This window comes from Salmo salar, chromosome 20 (genome assembly GCF_965601325.2).
Source record: "Salmo salar chromosome 20, fSalSal1, whole genome shotgun sequence".
In the NCBI taxonomy this organism is placed as follows: Eukaryota; Metazoa; Chordata; class Actinopteri; order Salmoniformes; family Salmonidae; genus Salmo; species Salmo salar.
This window is the reverse complement of record NC_138310.1, coordinates 69,004,884-69,022,756: the sequence shown is the minus strand read 5'-3', so window position 1 is coordinate 69,022,756 and position 17,873 is coordinate 69,004,884. Positions and strand designations below refer to the sequence as shown.

Below are 17,873 nucleotides of genomic sequence, written 5' to 3'. Positions count from 1 at the left end.
GCTTAAACAATGACGCGGCTAATATATGGATTTTTCCCACTTTCAATTTTTTTTCAAAAAAAAAAATACATTCTATGACGTGCTCAGTTTTTTGGCGGCATGAAGCTTTCGTTAACCCGTTCGGCAATTTCATTGGTCTAAGGTCAAACAGTGACGAGAGCGACAATGAAAACGATCCGATATCGATGAAGCAATTCAACTCTGACACCGAAGGAGATGACTTCAGTGGTTTCAGTGCACAGCAGGAGGAAGAAAATTACCAATGACTTTCTTGGTAGGCTACTGTTTACTGCTAATTTGTAATTTTTTTGTTACAAGTCGTGTTTCGTTAAAGCCTGTGTAAAGTTCATTTGTTTCAATGTACCGGTAGGCACCTGCGGCTTATATATATTATTTTGAACATAAATATTTTTTAATTCAGTGGGTGTGGCTTATATTCATGTGCGCTCAATAGTCCGGAAATTACGGTAAGCTATAGATTACATAACAAAACCGTAAGTTGTTACAGGCTATCATAGCAGCTTTATTTAGAAATGTTTACATTCTCAAATTGACATCTATTTTGCACTACTGCAAATTATAGGGACTGGAAAATTGTAAGACTTGTCATTTTGACTGTTTTGTTTTCAAAATGACAAAGGGGTAGAAAGCTAAATTTGAGGCCTGCTATTGCTCCAGTTGTCCAGAGACCTTTGGGGTCTCTGGACTTTTAACCCCAAATGTAATAACTCATGTCTCTTCACCTCCACCAAATTGAAGGGGCATTGAACTCTCCAATTGCGGAGGAAGAAGGGGGCATCGGGGGGGGTTATAGTGTTCCATCATGGAGAGCGAGAGAAACAGAAGATAGTTACTGGGTGTAGTGCAGGCTTATTGATGTTTTCAGCAGACAGACCGTCACCCCTGCAGTGGTGATGCTTCAGGGAGACGGGATAGGCACTATGGTCACTAAGCTTTAGTCAGGGACAGGGTGGCTGCTGAAACATGTCACCTCCAGCAAGCATTCATACCTGACATTTTCTCATTGAAGTGAAGGGGGATAAACAGACCAAACGCCAGGAAGTGAATTTGACATTCTCTATTTGATCGGATATAAAGTCAGGAAATGTCTCTTGTTGAACTTCACCGCATCATTTTAAAGCTAAACAAAATTGAGGTACTTTTGAATTTGGACCAACAGTTTACAGAGGATACAAGAGACCTTAGTGCAATTTCTCGCTTTCCAAATGTTGCTTAAAAGTCAACAACCGCCCCGTTCCCAGACAGAGCTGGGAGGAAGCCTGTGAGTTTTGCGCCATGTGGAGGGTCATAGTTAGGATGTGAACTGCAGGACCGGTCATCTCAAAGCGCAGTGTTTGGTTGGCTTTGTCACGATGGTGGTGAACACAGATGCAGGCAGCAGCCACTCAGGCCTTCATAAGGGCGCCCACCACAGCGCGGGCATTGAGGCTCCGCAGGTCATTGTAGGTCTGCCCCGTGCCGACAAACACAATGGGCTGCCCTGTGATGTAGGTCATTGAGATAGCAGCACCAACCTGAAGGGAGGAGTGACGTCAGCTTTGCAACCACAAACCACGCAGACTTCTGTTCTTACACATTCTGATTAGGATGTCAAACAGCATTTAAAAGCTTTGACTTCCATCAAACAATTGTCTCAAAACTTTGACATTTTGTTTATAGCGACTTCTGTTAACCCATAAGAGTCTAAGCTGGGGGGGGTCTAAGCTATATGGAATTGTTTTAAGATGGTCAGACCAAGGATGAGTTTGAATTTTAAGACCCCTTGAAGTATAACAATATAGACAGTACCAGTCAAAAGTTGACACCTACTCATTCTAGGGTTTATTTTTACTATTTTCTACATTGGAGAATATTAGTTCAGACAAACTATGAACACACATGGAATCATGTGGTAACCAAAAAGTGTTAAATCAAAATCTATTTGAGATTCTTCAAAGTAGCCACCTTCTGCCTTGGCAGCATTGCACACGCTTGGCATTCTCTCAACAAGCTTCATGAGGAATGCATTTCAATTAACAGGTGTTAATTTTGGGAATTTCTTTCCTTAATGTGTTTGAGACAATCAATTGTGTTGTGACATGGTAGGGGTGGTATACAGAATATAGCCCTATTTGGTAAAAGACCAAGTCCATATTATGGCAAGAACAGCTCAAATAAGCAAAGAAAAACAACAGTACATTAAGGTCTGTCCATCTGGAAAATTAAGAACTTTGAAAGTTCCTTCAAGTGCAGTCACAAAAACCATTAGGCGCTATGATGAAACTGGTTCTCATGAGGACCACCACAGGAAAGGAAGACCCAGAGTTACCTCTGCTGCAGAGGACAAGTTCATTACAGTTAACTGCACCTCAGATTGCAGTCCAAATAAATACTTCAAAGAGTTCAAGTTACAGACACATCAACTGCTCAGAGACTGCATGAAGTCAGGTCTTCATGGTCAAATTGCTGCAAAGAAACCACTACTAAACGGACACCAATAATAAAAGAAGAGACTTGCTTGGGCCAAGAAACACGAGCAATGGACATTAGACAGGTGGAAATCTGTCCTTGGGTCTGACAAGTCCAAATGTTTGGTTCCAACCTCTCTTTGTGAGACGCAGAGTATGTGAATGGATGATCTCCGCATGTGTGGTTCCCACTGTGAAACATGGAGGTGGTGTGACGGTGGTTTGCTGGTTACACTGTCCGATTTATTTAGAATTCAAGGCGCATGGCTACCACAGCATTCGGCAGCACTCACAGATACGCCATCCTATCATGTTTTTCAACAGGACAATGATCCAAAACACACCTCCAGGCTGGGTAAGGGTTATTTGACCAAGCAGGAGAGTGATGAAGACCTGGCCTCCACAATCACCTGACCTCAACACAATTGAGATGGTTTGGACCGCAGAGTAAATGAAAAGCAGCCAACAAGTGCTCAGCATATGTGGGAACTCCTTCAAGACTGTTGGAAAAGCATTCCAGGTGACTACATCATGAAGCTGGTTGAGTGTGGAAAGCGCTCATTAAGTAAAAGGGTGGCTACTTTGAAGAAACTCACAATATATTGTGATTAGTTTAACACTTTTTTGGTTACTACATGATTCCATGTGTTATTTTATATAGTGTTGATGTCTTCACTATTATTCTGCAATGTAGAAAATAGTCAAAATAAAAACCCTTAAATGAGTAGGTGTCCAAACTTTGGCCGGGTACTGTATATATTTGATTATTTTTGGCCTTACTGCTATTAGCCCATATAAATTGATTAAATAACAGACTCACTACATGGAACAGATAGTCCCAAAGAAATATAAAAATGAAGTTTGTTCTGAAGTGTCTGTCCTATATCTGAGAGATATAAGAAAGATCAGGAAACTTTTTTAATTTTTACATGTATTTAATGGCATACAAACCTTGTCATCAATGGTGTCGAACTTGGTGAGAACGATCCCATCAATGAGACGTGGCTCATCAGACATGGAGTGATCAGCCAGCGCCTGGTTAAATTTCACCTGAAAGTAAAGTATCGCACTCGTTATACAGTGTGGAGTGCAACATGAGACAGCTTTGCAAATCAACAAACAGTTACGGTAGCCTGGCGGATAAGCAGAGTGGGTGAGTAACGGAAAGGTCGCTGGTTTGAATCCCCGAGCCGACTAGGTGATACATCTGTTGATGTGCCCTTGAGCAAGGCACTTGAACCCTAATTGATCTTGTAAAGCACTCTGTATAAGAGTGTCTGCCAAATTACTTAAATGTAAAATGTGCCCTCTGCACGACAATATTGAAAAATATAATCCAATAGCATAGCCCATTTCAACTTTCTAGGGTTGTAAGTACAGCTAAAGCTCACATTTTTATGCCATTTTAATCCTTGGATGGGCCGCCTTAGCGTTTTTTTTTTCAGATCACCTAAATCCAAACAGTGTAAAAAAAAAAATTTGGGATGGAGAAACACTTTTGGTGTAAACTTAAAATAACAAAAAAACTAAGTATGTAGAAAAGAATGTCCCCATACATTTTATATAATATAATCTTCGACAAGTAACAATAACCCAAATAAAAGCTAGACAGTCAGGGTGAATTGAAAATGTAGCACTATTCATTTTGTTATTGTTTGATCCAGAAAAAATCTGAAGATATAGCATAATCCAAAATAAACTCAAGAGTATCCGAAACGGATGCGAATTTATTTGGCAGTCTTTTTTATCTTCTAGGGATCTGAGTGTCAGAGGCTGATTAAACAGTAGGATGTTATATGTTCTAAAAGGACTCTTACTAGCTGGTCCACAGCCTCGTTGCCCACTAGAGCCTCCCCCACAAACAGCAAAAGGTCAGGCATGTTGACAGCTATCAGCTTGGCCAGGGCCGTCATCAGCGGGGTGTTGTCCTGCATCCGTCCAGCAGTGTCCACCAGCACCACATCAAAGGCCTGGTTACGGGCTGGACAGAGACGGGGGGAGACAAAGGAGGATTTCTTCACTTGGTTGAATGGATGTCTGGCTTAGTCCGTATACTCAGTTTATATGTGATACATTAAGAAGCATTCGTGAACCCCTCCTACATATCACCATACATTTAATTGAGATCAGACAGAGCTATGGCATACTATGGGACTAAAATGATCTAATCTATGAATGGCAAGCTGGTGCATGGTATGGTTACCATAGGCAATAGCCTCCATGGCGATGCCAGCAGCGTCTTTCCCGTAGCCTTTCTCATAAAGCTGCACTACGGGCCGTCCCCCGTGGTCCTGAGGGGGGTGCAGGGAGTTAAGGCGGCGCTGGTGGGTACGCAGCTGCTCCACGGCCCCCGCACGGAATGTGTCACAGGCTGCTATCAGCACGGTGAAACCGTTCTCGATTAGCCAGAAAGAGATCTGCACACAGAGGATGGAGGGTTTCAGCAAATAAAACAATATTTTCCCTGCTGGTTTTTCTGTGGTCTGAATTGGGGCTTACTAGGTTATCAGTGGCCTATGTATCTAGGTTATAGTACGGCCAGGACCTGGTTTGGTTAAATGGATGCAACCCAGGTTTAAAATCCCCAGCAATACCAATGTTTTCAATATGATGGATTAACAGGAAAAAAAACATTGACACACTGGTGGATCTAACCTTGGCCAGGTTGGTGGACTTGCCAACCCCGTTGACCCCACAGAAGGTGATGACGAAGGGCCTGTGCTGGCTCCGAGCCTCCAAGACGTCTCTCAGGATGTCCACACGCCGCTTGGGTTGCAGGATCTGGACCAGGGAGTCCTGCAGGGCCCCCTTTACTGTTGAGGCCACAGCTAGAGAGAGGGGAGGGCTTTATCAGAGCAAGGGGTATACTCTGAACTGTTGTGCAGTGTCTTCGCATCTCTTTGGGGGAGAGAAGTCCATCTAGTTCACTTCAATCTCTCCACAGGTAAACTCATTCTATTGTGGACTTATTCTATTCTGACTGCCTGGAAGACAGTTGTACTCACTGGTGAAGGTACCCATGACTTTGCCCTCCAGTTTCTTGGCTACAGAGTCACAGAGTTGGGAGGCAATTTCAGCTGCTACATTCTTAGCTGCAAAAAAAGTTGATGACAGAAAATTCAATGAATACAAGTCGACTGTGAAGCTTTTCCCTCAGGTGAACTAGGACATGAACAAATAAAGGTTGGCTAGTTATGTACACTCCCTTATGTATTTATTTGGACAGTGATAATAAAACATTTGTCTCTATACTCCAGCATTTTGGATTTGAGATTAAATGTTTCCTATGAGGTGACAGTACACAATGTCACCTTTTATTTGAGGGTATTTTCATACATTTCTGTTTAAGCATATAGAATTGAAAGCACTTTATGCATTACCCCCCCCCCCCCCATTTGAAGTGCATGTGGATGCTACCATGATTACAGATAATCATGAATTAATCCTTAATAATGATGAGTGAGAAAGTTAGAGGCACAAAGATCATACCCCCAAGGCATGCAGACCAGGGGTATGATATTTATCCCTCTAACTTTCTCACTCATTATTCACAATTAATTCAGGATTCTCCATAATCATGGTAGCATCCACATTAATGTATAAGTGTTCAAGAACATTATTTTCACCATAAGTGACTCCAAAATGACAATACATTATTTACCATTCTTTTCTATCGTCCACAACATAATCTGTAACACAACAAACTTTAAAAGCAGCCAACAAGTTTGTAACTTGATGTAGTCATTGCATGCTAGGAATATGGGACCAATACTAAACTTTTGACTACCCCACAAGTGAATTATTTCAAATACGTACGACACCTTCAAATGGAGGGACTAGATACATAGTGCTTTCATTTCTAAAAGTTAAAACATATGTACGAAAATACCCTCAAATAAAAAATAAAAAATGACATTCTGTACAGTCACCTGATATGAAACATTTGATCTGAAATCCAAAATGCTGGAATATAGAGCCAAATGTAAAGTTTTAGCTTCACTGTCTAAATAAATACATAGGGGAGTGCATGTGTTAAACTGATACTGTAGTGGGGAACAGAGGAGTCCATACCGATGAGGTGGTCCCTCATCTTGTCCAGAACTGGCTCCATGTCCTCCTGGCTCAGACTCTTGGAACCCACCAGGCCCTTGAGCATCCCAAACATCCCCCCAAAAGCACCCCTTTTGGGGCTAAAAAAAATAAAACAGATACTTAAGTCAGGTGCAACAGGGCACAACGTCCCATTCATAGCTTCCATTCCACAGCCATGCTTCTTATTATCTGACACATGTAATAATCTAAGGGTCTCACATTTTTTTGCTTGTGTCAGCAACTACCACCCTCTCCACCGCATCTTCCTCGCTGGACTCGTAATCCACAGCGAGCAGGTCACCCTTCATCGAGCTCAGCTGCATCCCCTGGACAACAAGACTTTATTAAGATGTGCAATTCCTATAAACTAAGCACTTCTACACCATATGGGCCTTATTTATTAAGGTACCAACAGAGCATCCCTGAAGGCTAATAGCTCAAGTCTGGTTAAACCAGTGACCACTGCACTCACAATTATTTCACATTTCAAATAATGTGAGCACAGATATTCACTCTGGTAAAACCAGGCAATATTAGCTCTGCTGCTCTCAAACCCAACAGGCACATACCGGGTCAGCTTGAGCGTCCAGGACATGGTCCCCAGTAGCATGGGCTCCGTTGCCATTGCGCTGGCTGTAGTCCAGTTCCTTGGTGTTGCTGCCACCCAAGGTCCACACCCGCTTCTCTTTCCCCTTGGTTTTCTCCTTCGCAGGTTTGGGGGACTTACTGGAAGGCAAGAGACAATGTGACTTTCAGTACTGAAACAACTGTCAGTAACATTCCAAATTAGAACTTTAACCACATTGTGTTCCATTCCTCCCCCCACTCACATGGGCTTCTCTGCAGGTGCCCACATGCGCTTGCGTATAAACTCCTCTCTCTTCTTCTGAATGATCTCCTCCTGGGTCAAGCCCTGGTTACCATTCTCCACTGTCTTCTGGGCACTGGCTGGAGCTTTGGCTTGTTCCCCTTTCACAGGCTCAGCAGCAGGAGCTGGGGGGAAGATCTCAGAAACTAACCCCTGCCATACAAAACATGATCAATGTCCCCATGAAATTAAAACATGAAGGAAAAAAATGTGGGACTGGTTTCAAACAGAAATTGTGTAAGGAAGAACCATGACAAAGTGCTTGTATTCCAACAAAACCTCCATAATAATCACATCTCACCCTTACCCTCTTTTTTGGCATTCTTATTCTTCTTGCCTTTATCCCCTCCCTTTGTCTCGATCATGGACTTCACAGTTTTCTGGGATTTCAGGGAAGCATTGAAGCTCCTCATGGAGGTAGGACCTCGAGCTTTGCTGCTCTCCTCCGCCTCACTAGAGCACAACAGGACAGTAACAGAATCAAAGCATTTGACTTGAATTATTGTGAAATTATATTTTATACAAGTGGGCTGACAACTCAACAGCTGGTTGTGTGAGATTCAGTATAGCAAATTAGTTTGAAAGTATAATATCTCTTTATGCACCATTAGTTCAGCTCTGTATGCAGTATCAGCCCTAAGATGTGAAACTGCTTACCAAAGAAGCATTTTGAAGTTATCCTCAAACGTAAAACAGCTGCTCAACAGTGTAAGGGCCCTCTTTTGCTCCAGCTCATTCTTATAGCGATCCCTGAAGTGGAGCTGTACGTCATCTATGAACTTGTCAACATACGTCAGCGTCAGTATTTTTTGAAAACCCACCTGTACAAAAAAAACAAACATGGTCAGTTGAGTCCACACCATAGACTGCATGAGAAGCTTCCTTCAGGAAATAGAACTACCATGCATTACAATCACATTTCTATATGAAACCTACCACAAAAACCAGCTCAAACTCATTATCGAGTTTGTACTTAAGACTCAAGGCGTCATGAGTATAGGAATTGTTGCCACTGCGTTCCTGAAACAAAAATCAGAGCAGCATTAACACTCAATACTGTAACACAGATCAGAGGTTTCATCACTTAAATGTAAATTCTCTTGAGCATATGTTCTACACCGAACAAAAATATAAATGCAACATGTAAAGTGTTGGTACCATGTTTCATGAGCTAAAATAAAATATTCCAGAAATGTTCCATACGCACAAAAAGCTTATTTCTCTCAAATGTTTGGCACAAATTTGTAAATACTTGTAAGCATTTCACAGTAAGGTCTACACCGGTTGTATTCGGCGCATGTGACAAATAAAATGTGATATCCTGAGGCCCATTGTTGTGTCATTCATCTGCCACCATCACCTCATCTTTCAGCATGATAACGCACAGCCCATGTCACAAGGATCTGTACACAATTCCTGGAAGCTGAAAATATCCCAGTTCTTCCATGGCCTGCATACTCACCAGACATGTTACCCAATGAGCATTTTTGGGATGCTCTGGATCAACTTGTACGACAGAGTGTTCCAATTTTCGTCAAAATCCAGCAACTTCACACAGCCATTGAAGAGTGGGACAACATTCCACAAGCAACAGCCTGATCAACTCTATGTGAAGGAATGTTGCACTGCATGGTGTTCACACCAAATACTGACTAGTTTTCTGATCCAGACCACGCCCCTACCTTTTAAAAAAGTATCTGGTACCAAAATATGTATTCCCAGTCATAGGAAATCCATAGATTTGGGCCTAATTAATTTATTTCAATTGACGGATTTCGTTATATGAACTGTAATGCATTAACATCTTTGAAATTGTTGCATGTCGCGTTTATATTTTTGTTCAGTATAAATATTTGACATCTAACGTTAGCTAACTACGTGGTAATAGCCTTGCATTTTGGGATAATCCCACTATGCGGTGCTATTGTCATGTGGCTGGCAAAATCATTTGTGCGCGTGTAACCCCCAGTTCCCAAATCCTCCATGTCATGTCTGTATTACGCAAGCATATAGCTAGCTCACTCCTAGCATTAGGTAGCTAGCTAACAAGTGCGCTAACTTTACCAAAACATAAATCATATTTAGTTTAGACAAATAATAATTGACATGTGTATCTACGAAAGCTACCTAGCTAAATTAACTAGCCAGTTTGTTGACGAAGTGGCGACGCTCTGGCGCATACTGAAAAACAACCATACATACACACTAGGCGGCACGGAAACATGACAGCTGTCACTTGATTTGAAAGCATTTCTCACCTGAAGGATCACGGAGCGGATCAGCGCGTTGACAGGCCCGGTGAAGGATTCTGTAACACCGGTTCCCTGAAAACACCACAACACTATGCCTCCCTTACTGAAGATGGTGAAGAAATCCAGCATCTTGCCACCATGTACACGAGTGAATATACCAAAGTAAAGAAAACTAACAAAAAACGTGAAATGGAGAACATAAAAAAAACCGCTATAAATAAGTGAGCCGACGAATCTTTTAAGTGCCTTCCACCTCGAGAAGGAAATCTAATCAGATATACACTATCTGATGAAAAGATTCCTCCCAAATCTAGCTACCTCCACTAAAACTGTTTTAGACACATTAGATCCAAGACCAGGAAATGGTCTTCTTCTTCGGGGTTTAACGGCGGTTGGCATCCAAAATGTAGTAGTTACTGCCACGAACTGGACTATAATTGAAATCCATTATTCTTTGTGATAAAAACATGGGAAAACGTGAAAAGGAAATATTTTATAAAACAAATACACCCTTCCAACTAACCCCACAGTCATTAAAAACCCACTACCCCATTCCATTACTTTAACCCTATCTGCTCCTGCACCATGCCAACAGCCTGGGAGGATGGGACACCACCACTCAACATACCGTTTTGCGCTTCTGAAGTCAAATCACTTAATAATAATAATAATAATAATAATATTTTCTTCTTCTTGTTTTATGGCGGACTACAAACCAAAAAAGTTTATTGCCGCCACCAACTGGATGGGATGAACCACCCAAATAAATATCTATATATATTTTTTTTAAACCATACGTAATAGTGAAACTAACTTAATCCACCCTAATAAAAATAATACATTGCCAAAACAAACAAAACTCTCCCTTCCTTCTTTTAATTCTCCCATGTCTCCCTTCTCAGGCTCTAGGACCTAAGAGGGTGGTACGGCTTGTGCCAATATTCCATGTAACTCCTTTGCTGAGAAATCTTTCAGCCCCAGGAACCGATCCGCCACATCCACTGTGATTTCTATGTTCCTGGACCTTCTCTCCACCTTGGCAGTGCCATTAATTACCATAGCTATAAAGGCCACAATGTCCACCTTCTTAAGCTTTAAAATGTCAGGATCCTTCTGGTGAAAGGCAACCCCTGCAGCCTGCAGTGTATGCCTATTCAGCACCATGGGCTCTTCTAGTGCACCATTCAAACTCTCAACCCTTTTCACAGCTGCTGCATATGAAATGCTCTGTACAGCCCTGACTTTGGCCACCTCATTCTCTTTCACCCTTGTGGGGCATTCGAAAGACGTGGTTTCATGGTTCCCACTGCAATCCTATGGGATTTAGGTCAGAGGAAGTTATGTGGAGTAGATTATGTTTGGGCACACAGGTTTCAATGCCACTTTGTTGGATGATAGGGAGACATGAAACAGGTCTGTGTGATGAGTGTTTAGTCGAGGAAACGGTGGAGCATGGGTTGATATTTTGTGAACTGTATGACATAGATAGGGAGAGATGTGTGAAAGGGTTAGAGAGGCTGGATGAGGTTGGGGTTTGGGTGGTGTAGTGGGGGGAGGAAAGGGGTAGGAAGTGGTGTCTAGGGCTCTATTTCACTTTCTTAGAGGAACAGGACTAATGAAGAGAATTTAATGTACAGTAGGTTGGCTGTGACTGGCCTCACACTCCAGTACAGTAGGTGGCGGTGTATGCACCCTAAAATTCGGATGCGATCCAACCCAGTCCTAAAAAAGAAGAACAATGAAAATCGATGTATTGGCAGCTGCAGAGAAGTATTTGGGTATACGCATCGGATTCGGTCGAACAAAAGATGGCAGAAGCGAATGATAAAGTGTATTCTGAATACAATGGCGGTACAATCAAGGAGAATTGGAGTATTGTCCAAAAGAATGGAAAACGGAGCAAAGTAGTGTACAGCTTTGAAAATGACCCTTTGTGTCTAGTAGGAGTACGGTTTGTTAATGAGGAGCAGCTAAGCAGAGTACCAATCTTTAAGAAACCATTTGATACGAGATAAAATTGCCTCCCCTTACTACTAACATCCCACTCCCTTTGCCAAAGATTGAACGCTTTGCCCGGATCAAGGATTTTTTCCCCCTGCAGCCCAACGGGACCTGAATATCTACCCCCACTCTCCCCACCGCACTCTTAGCAACCACATCGGCCTTCTCATTACCCTCCACACCCACATCGGCAGGAACCCAGCAAAAGCTTACCACCACTCCCTTCCTCTCCAATCCCATTAACAGCACCATCATCTCCACAAACAAGTCTCCCCTATCCGACCTGCCTGTCGTCACAATACTCAACACTGCAGACGAATCAAAGCAGATCACCACTCTGAGTGGTTTCACCTCCTCCACCCATAATCATGGCCATCAACTAGGCCGCATACACTCACATATAATCAGTTAACCGCTTACATACTCTAACATTGAACTCTGGGATATATACCCCTGTCCCCACTCTACCACTGACTGGATCCTTTGAACCATCTGTATATATCCTTAAAAAACAAATAAAACCAATTACCCTCACCCCATTCTCTCCTACCCTCAATCATATCCATATCTATACATGGTTTCGGAAAACAGCCACGGAGGAACGTTCCCCAATGCAATTGGTGTCCCTATCTGTCTCCCCTAGTCCATAAGCCTCTCATCAAACCACATACCTAAATACTTAAACTGAAACACCCTACCTATCTCATGACCGTATACAGTCTAACATCTTTAACCTTCCTCATAGAAAACACCAAAAACAGGACTTGGCCACAGACATCCTAAACCCCCATGTTAGAGACCAATCTTCTGTTGGGGGTTACCCTGGGGGTCGGGTGTGGGGCTACACCAATGCCATGATTACTGTATATATGTGATGACCTTTGTATGCTTGCAATGCGCAATGATGGAGAAGTACTGGGTAAATGGAGATGTACTGCTTTAGTTCTCAGGCTGAGAATTGTCTGCACCTGCTGATAGTCACGCAGGCTCAAGGCCGAGATAGTAGAGTGAGAAACCCACAGCCTAGACATGTTTTTTTCATTTTAGATACCTTGTATCTAATCCAATGCTACAATGTTAAGGTATGATTGACGGTAAGTTGTCCACACCAACTAGTATAAGGAGCGTTGTCTCCTGTTTCGCCACACAGATCTTTACTACTACTGTCTGCAATTGCATTTTATTACTAAAGAGTTTTAAACCAAGGTTCCTGTGTCATCTATCTGGAAGACTGATTGTCAAAGGAAACTTACATCACCCCATGCAAAGGACTACCCAACACTTCCACAGCTTATTGCATCTTCCTCATCACATATTTCACATTCCCACCTCTGTTCCATAGAGCCACATCATCAGCATACAAAAAACATAGATTTTCTGTGATTTAGATTCCATTTCTGTAGATGGTAATCACTAGTTGCCACAAAGTCATAAACCCCACCTATTTCTAAAATGTATCTTCTTAAAGGGCAACTTTACCACTTTTCAACGTCATTTTCATTATCTCTTGGACAATAACAGTGTCAAAATAATGTGAAAATGGCACATTTCTAAGTTTTGTAGAAAAAAATCTAAAGTTAAAAAGTTCTACCCGATGACATCATCTAAAGTTAAAACATTTTTTAAAAAGAGTGATTTTCAAACACTATTAGTTTTGTGATGACATGGAGAGCAAGAAAAAACCTTCCCTCTGGCCACAAAAACCCCCCACCCGCGAGTGGGGTGTTTCGCTTCCTCTTCTAAATCTTGTTGCAGATCAGATGGTCCTCTGGTACTAGAATTACTGCCATGGGATCAACTCACATACAATACTGACATGTAGGCCTATCCCTAGCCAAAGAAAGCTCATCCTCTCCCCTTTTTTTGCTCCAAAAGAAAAGCTTACAGTATGTTTGTCCTCCTCTTGGACAAGGTGCTAAATCCATCTTTCTGATGAGAAGTGTATGTCATTTATTAAAGGCTTAGGCCATTTTACAGTTATTTTACCAATCACACATGGAAACGTACATTGTTGTTTTGTAATTTACTCACTTTTCAAAAGTAGGTTGTGTCATATTATGCACTTACTGGTGTGTCAATCTCCTTGAAAGACTGACATTTGGTTGAAAGACAGATGTTCTTAACCACTAAAAGGACACACACTACCTACACACTGTGACTACGAAACACTTTTGCAGATGATATAGGTTTTGGTCTGTGTTCATACTTCCTTCAAATAACATAATAGGTTACTATCAATATGGCATGTGTTGTTAAAATTGAGAAATAAATACAGTAGCCTACATGCATGACAGACCATTAAACAGCTATACATCACACGTAGTGCCACAGCTTGTCTGTGAAAGTTGTGGCTAAAAGGGTTACTGCATGACTTCCTTCCTGTTGCATACATAGTTCCCTAAAACATTTGATTACCTACTGAATGATTTGATTCTAACCCAGACAAGCATAATGAATCTGCAGTTCCAGGACTAAGGATGGACGACCAAGTAGCCTACGTTAGAAAACATGCTACAGTTGGATTATTTTTAGTCTGTGGAGGTATAGGCTAGACATCTCCTGCCCTGCACTATGGACAAAAAACGGATCTACATTGCAATTTAATGAGAGACATTGTGCCTTGTGGGAATTAAGACATTTTGACAAACAGTGAGCTGCAGCTGCTACAGATTCAGCTTCCTCTTTTTCTGCTGGGAGTATCAGGGAAACATTTGGTGTGTTATATGCCATTTTTTGTAGTTACTGTATGTAACTTTTCTTTTTTACTTCAATAATGAGAATTAATGTCTTATGTGATCAACTCTGTTAAGTGCTTAGTGTGTATACAGAGCAGCACATCTATTAAAATAAAGAAATCAAATGGGAAGGATATTACAGTACAGTTTTTCTTATTGGAGGTACAATATTGCAATAGTCTGGAGAATGATGTCAAGAGCATGTTCGGTAAGTTGAAATACTTTTTTCCTAAACCACATGTACTGTTTGTAGATGATCAACTTAATAAAAATAACTTCTATTCACGAATTGGATATAAACTTGTCTGTTTTGATAAACAGTTATGATGTGAAAGAACCAGTGGTGGAAAAAGTACTCAATTGTCATACTTAATAGAAAATGGTTCAGGTAAAAGTGAAAGTCACCCAGTAAAATACTATTTGAGTAAAAGTCTAAAAGTATTTGGTTTGAAATATACTTAAATTTAAAAAGAAAATGTAATTTCTAAAATTACTTAAGTAGCAAAAGTAAAAGTATAAATCACTTTAAATTTCTTATATTAAGCAAACCAGATGGCACCATTTTCTTGTTATTGTTTTATTTACGGATAGCCAGGGCACACTCAGACATCATTTATAAACGAAGCATGTGTGTTTAGTGCATTGGCCAGATCAGAGGAAGTAGAGATGATCAGGGATGTTCTCTTGATAACTGCATAAATTGGACCATTTTCCTGTCCTGCTAAGCATTCAAAATGTAACAAGTACTTTTGCCTGTCAGGGAAAATGTATGGAGTAAAAATTACATTATTTTCTTTAGGAATGTAGTGAAGTAAAAGTAAAATATAAAATAGAAATAGTTAAGTAGAATACAAATACCCAAAATAACTACTTATGTAGTACTTTAAAGTATTTTTACTTAAGTACTTTGCACCACTGGAAAGGACCCATGTTTAATTCTCTTGTTTCAGATTGGTTCCGTCAACTCTTAGTGAAAAAAGAGTCTCCACAGAGCAGCTCCTCTCCACATGTACCGGTCAGGACCCCATCCCCTTCTGTCGATGGTGCCTCATCATTGGTTCCCACCTCCACTCCTAACCCACCACCACCTTTTCTGAGCTCCATGATTCGTTGGAGCCAGACCTACGACTTGTGTGTGTGCCATAGCCCTGTGGACATCGAAGAAGCAATCCGTCTGGTCACTTACCTGGAGAAACCGGCATGTGGCCTGCGCTGTTTCCTGCGGCAACGTGATGCCAGCGTGGGGGGTGCCATCCCCACCGAGCTATGCCAGGCTGTGCAGAGCAGCCATTGCTGGGCCCTTCTGATCACCCCCAACTTCCTGCTGGATGACTGGTGCCAGTACATGATGCACCAGGCGCTGTCTGAGGGGCCCATGTCCAACCGGATCATTCCCCTGGTCCTCAACCTGTCTTACTCTCAGTACCCAAAGGAGCTACGCTTTTACTACTACAAAGACCTGAGCAAGAACCCAGAGCGAGGCTACACACAGGTGTACAAGACAGTGCTGAAGTGTGAGTAGTAAAAGTCTGGTACAATTCTGAGTCTGTGTAGTTGTTGACAAAGAGAAATCTGTCAACAACAACTAGAGACACGTTCAAATCTATGGCTGAATAACCTCTTTGTGCTTTCCTTTGTAGACTTGGAGGACATGGATGAAAAAGATGCTGCTAAAGTTGATTGCAACATGCACAGTACTAGCAATAGATTGGAAGGGGCATCTTGTTTTCCAAGGACAAAACTGTCATCAAACTATCAGAATTCTGAGCCTCTGCTTTCACTTCAGGAGATTGAGAGGACAGAGGCTGCAGATTCATAGGACTATTGTAAATCACACACTGGATGCTGCTGAGGTGAGAACAGCTCATAATAATGGATGGAACGGAGCAAATGTAATGCCATCAAACCCCTGTAAACCATGTGGTTGATGTATTTGATACCATTCATTACCACAAGCTTGTTCTCCCCGATTAAGGTACCACCAACCTCCTGTGAAATCACACGATAGCTAGAATAAAGAAGGAGCTGACTGACTTAGGGAAATCCCCTTACAAAAACAACCAACTGGGCACACACTGGTTGAATCAACGCTGTTTCCACATAATTTCAATAAAATAAAATAATGTTGAACCAACGTATAATAAACGTTGAATTGAGGTCTTTGATCAGTGGGACTGCAATGGTTGACTGATCTGACATGACCACAATTAACTTATTTTTTGTATCGAGTTTCTTATCACAAATGTAAATATTAATACATCTAATCCATTTTGTTGTGTGCAGACTTGCGATCTCAATGTACACTGATTCACACATGGTGCTCAAAAGCCAGAGTTATGTGCAATAGAAACCTACTTGGACTGGGTTTTCAGTGGAATAATATGTAATCCAACATGGGAGAGTGATACAAGATAGTAGAACAGAACATCCCTTTGGTACAAATGATGTTGCTCTGATATGTCATAACCAATGATGTGTATTAACCCTGGATGACTAACAGGGGGCGCTGTATTGAAGCTACCGGGCAACCATATTGGCACTTCTCCTCAAGCGTAAAAATATTTTGTAAGCTATAAGAAATGTATTTATTAACATCTACATTCATTTTTTATATGATTATTCTATTACAGACACCTTAATGCATACTTTAAAATTACATTATGTGAGCTAAACATAAACATTTAAAATTAAAAACTATATACAAACATTTTCCTTCAAGTATTTTTTAGAGAGTACTAATGTTACTGTCCCCACTAATTTATTTAAAGGGGGAGATCAAGCTGATCCTAACTGTTATAGGCCTATTTCTATTTTGCCCTGTTTTTCAAAAGTGTTGGAAAACTTGTCAACAATCAACTGACTGGCTTTCTTGATGTCTATAGTATTCTCTCTGGTATGCAATCTGGTTTCCGCTCAGGTTATGAATGTGTCACTGCAACCTTAAAGGTCCTCAATGACGTCACCATTGCCCTTGATTCTAAGCAATGTTGTGCTGCTATTTTTATTGACTTGGCCAAAGCTTTGATACAGTGGACCATTCCATTCTTGTGGGCTGGCTAAGGAGTATTGGTGTCTCTGGTCTGGTTTGCTAACCACCTCTCTCAAAGAGTGCAGTGTATAAAGTCAGAACATCTGCTGTCTCAGCCACTGCCTGTCAGCAAGAGAGTACCCCAAGGCTTGATCCTAGGCCCCACTCTCTTCTCAAATTACATCAACAACATAGCTTACAGTATGTATGTCCTCCTCTTGGACAAGTTGCTAAATCCATTACATTTTAGTCATTTAGCAGACACTCTTATCCAGAGCGACTTACAGTAGTGAATACATACATTTCATATGTATTTTTTTTCTTTTTTTTCTCTGTACTGGCCCCCCGTGGGAATCAAACCCACAACCCTGGCGTTGCAAACCCCATGCTCTACCAACTGAGCCACGGGGGGACATCTTTCTCATCTTT

General features: G+C 41.4%; 2 protein-coding genes across 3 annotated transcripts; one reads left to right on the top strand and one right to left on the bottom strand.

Moving 5' to 3' along the window:
- Positions 1 to 495: 495 nt before the first annotated feature.
- LOC106581092 (signal recognition particle receptor subunit alpha) lies at positions 496 to 10,053 on the bottom strand. 2 transcript variants are annotated; one of them, XM_014162805.2, is made up of 14 exons: positions 9,687 to 10,053; positions 8,365 to 8,448; positions 8,086 to 8,249; positions 7,736 to 7,881; positions 7,391 to 7,553; positions 7,130 to 7,286; positions 6,780 to 6,886; positions 6,540 to 6,658; positions 5,474 to 5,560; positions 5,124 to 5,296; positions 4,672 to 4,885; positions 4,286 to 4,449; positions 3,420 to 3,518; positions 496 to 1,535 (listed from the first exon to the last, which is right to left on the bottom strand). In XM_014162805.2, the coding sequence occupies exons 1-14, from the start codon at positions 9,807 to 9,809 to the stop codon at positions 1,407 to 1,409; spliced, it is 1,929 nt and encodes a 642-aa protein (XP_014018280.2). In that variant the 5' UTR covers positions 9,810 to 10,053; the 3' UTR covers positions 496 to 1,406. The 2 variants fall into 2 exon arrangements, with proteins under 2 accessions (XP_014018280.2, XP_014018281.2); XM_014162806.2 differs by having other exon boundaries at positions 6,540 to 6,649.
- A 4,048-nt stretch (positions 10,054 to 14,101) lies between these two features.
- Positions 14,102 to 17,125, top strand: tirap (toll-interleukin 1 receptor (TIR) domain containing adaptor protein). Its single transcript, XM_014162792.3, has 3 exons — positions 14,102 to 14,624; positions 15,367 to 15,930; positions 16,057 to 17,125. The coding sequence occupies exons 1-3, from the start codon at positions 14,465 to 14,467 to the stop codon at positions 16,233 to 16,235; spliced, it is 903 nt and encodes a 300-aa protein (XP_014018267.1). The 5' UTR covers positions 14,102 to 14,464; the 3' UTR covers positions 16,236 to 17,125.
- Positions 17,126 to 17,873: the final 748 nt, after the last annotated feature.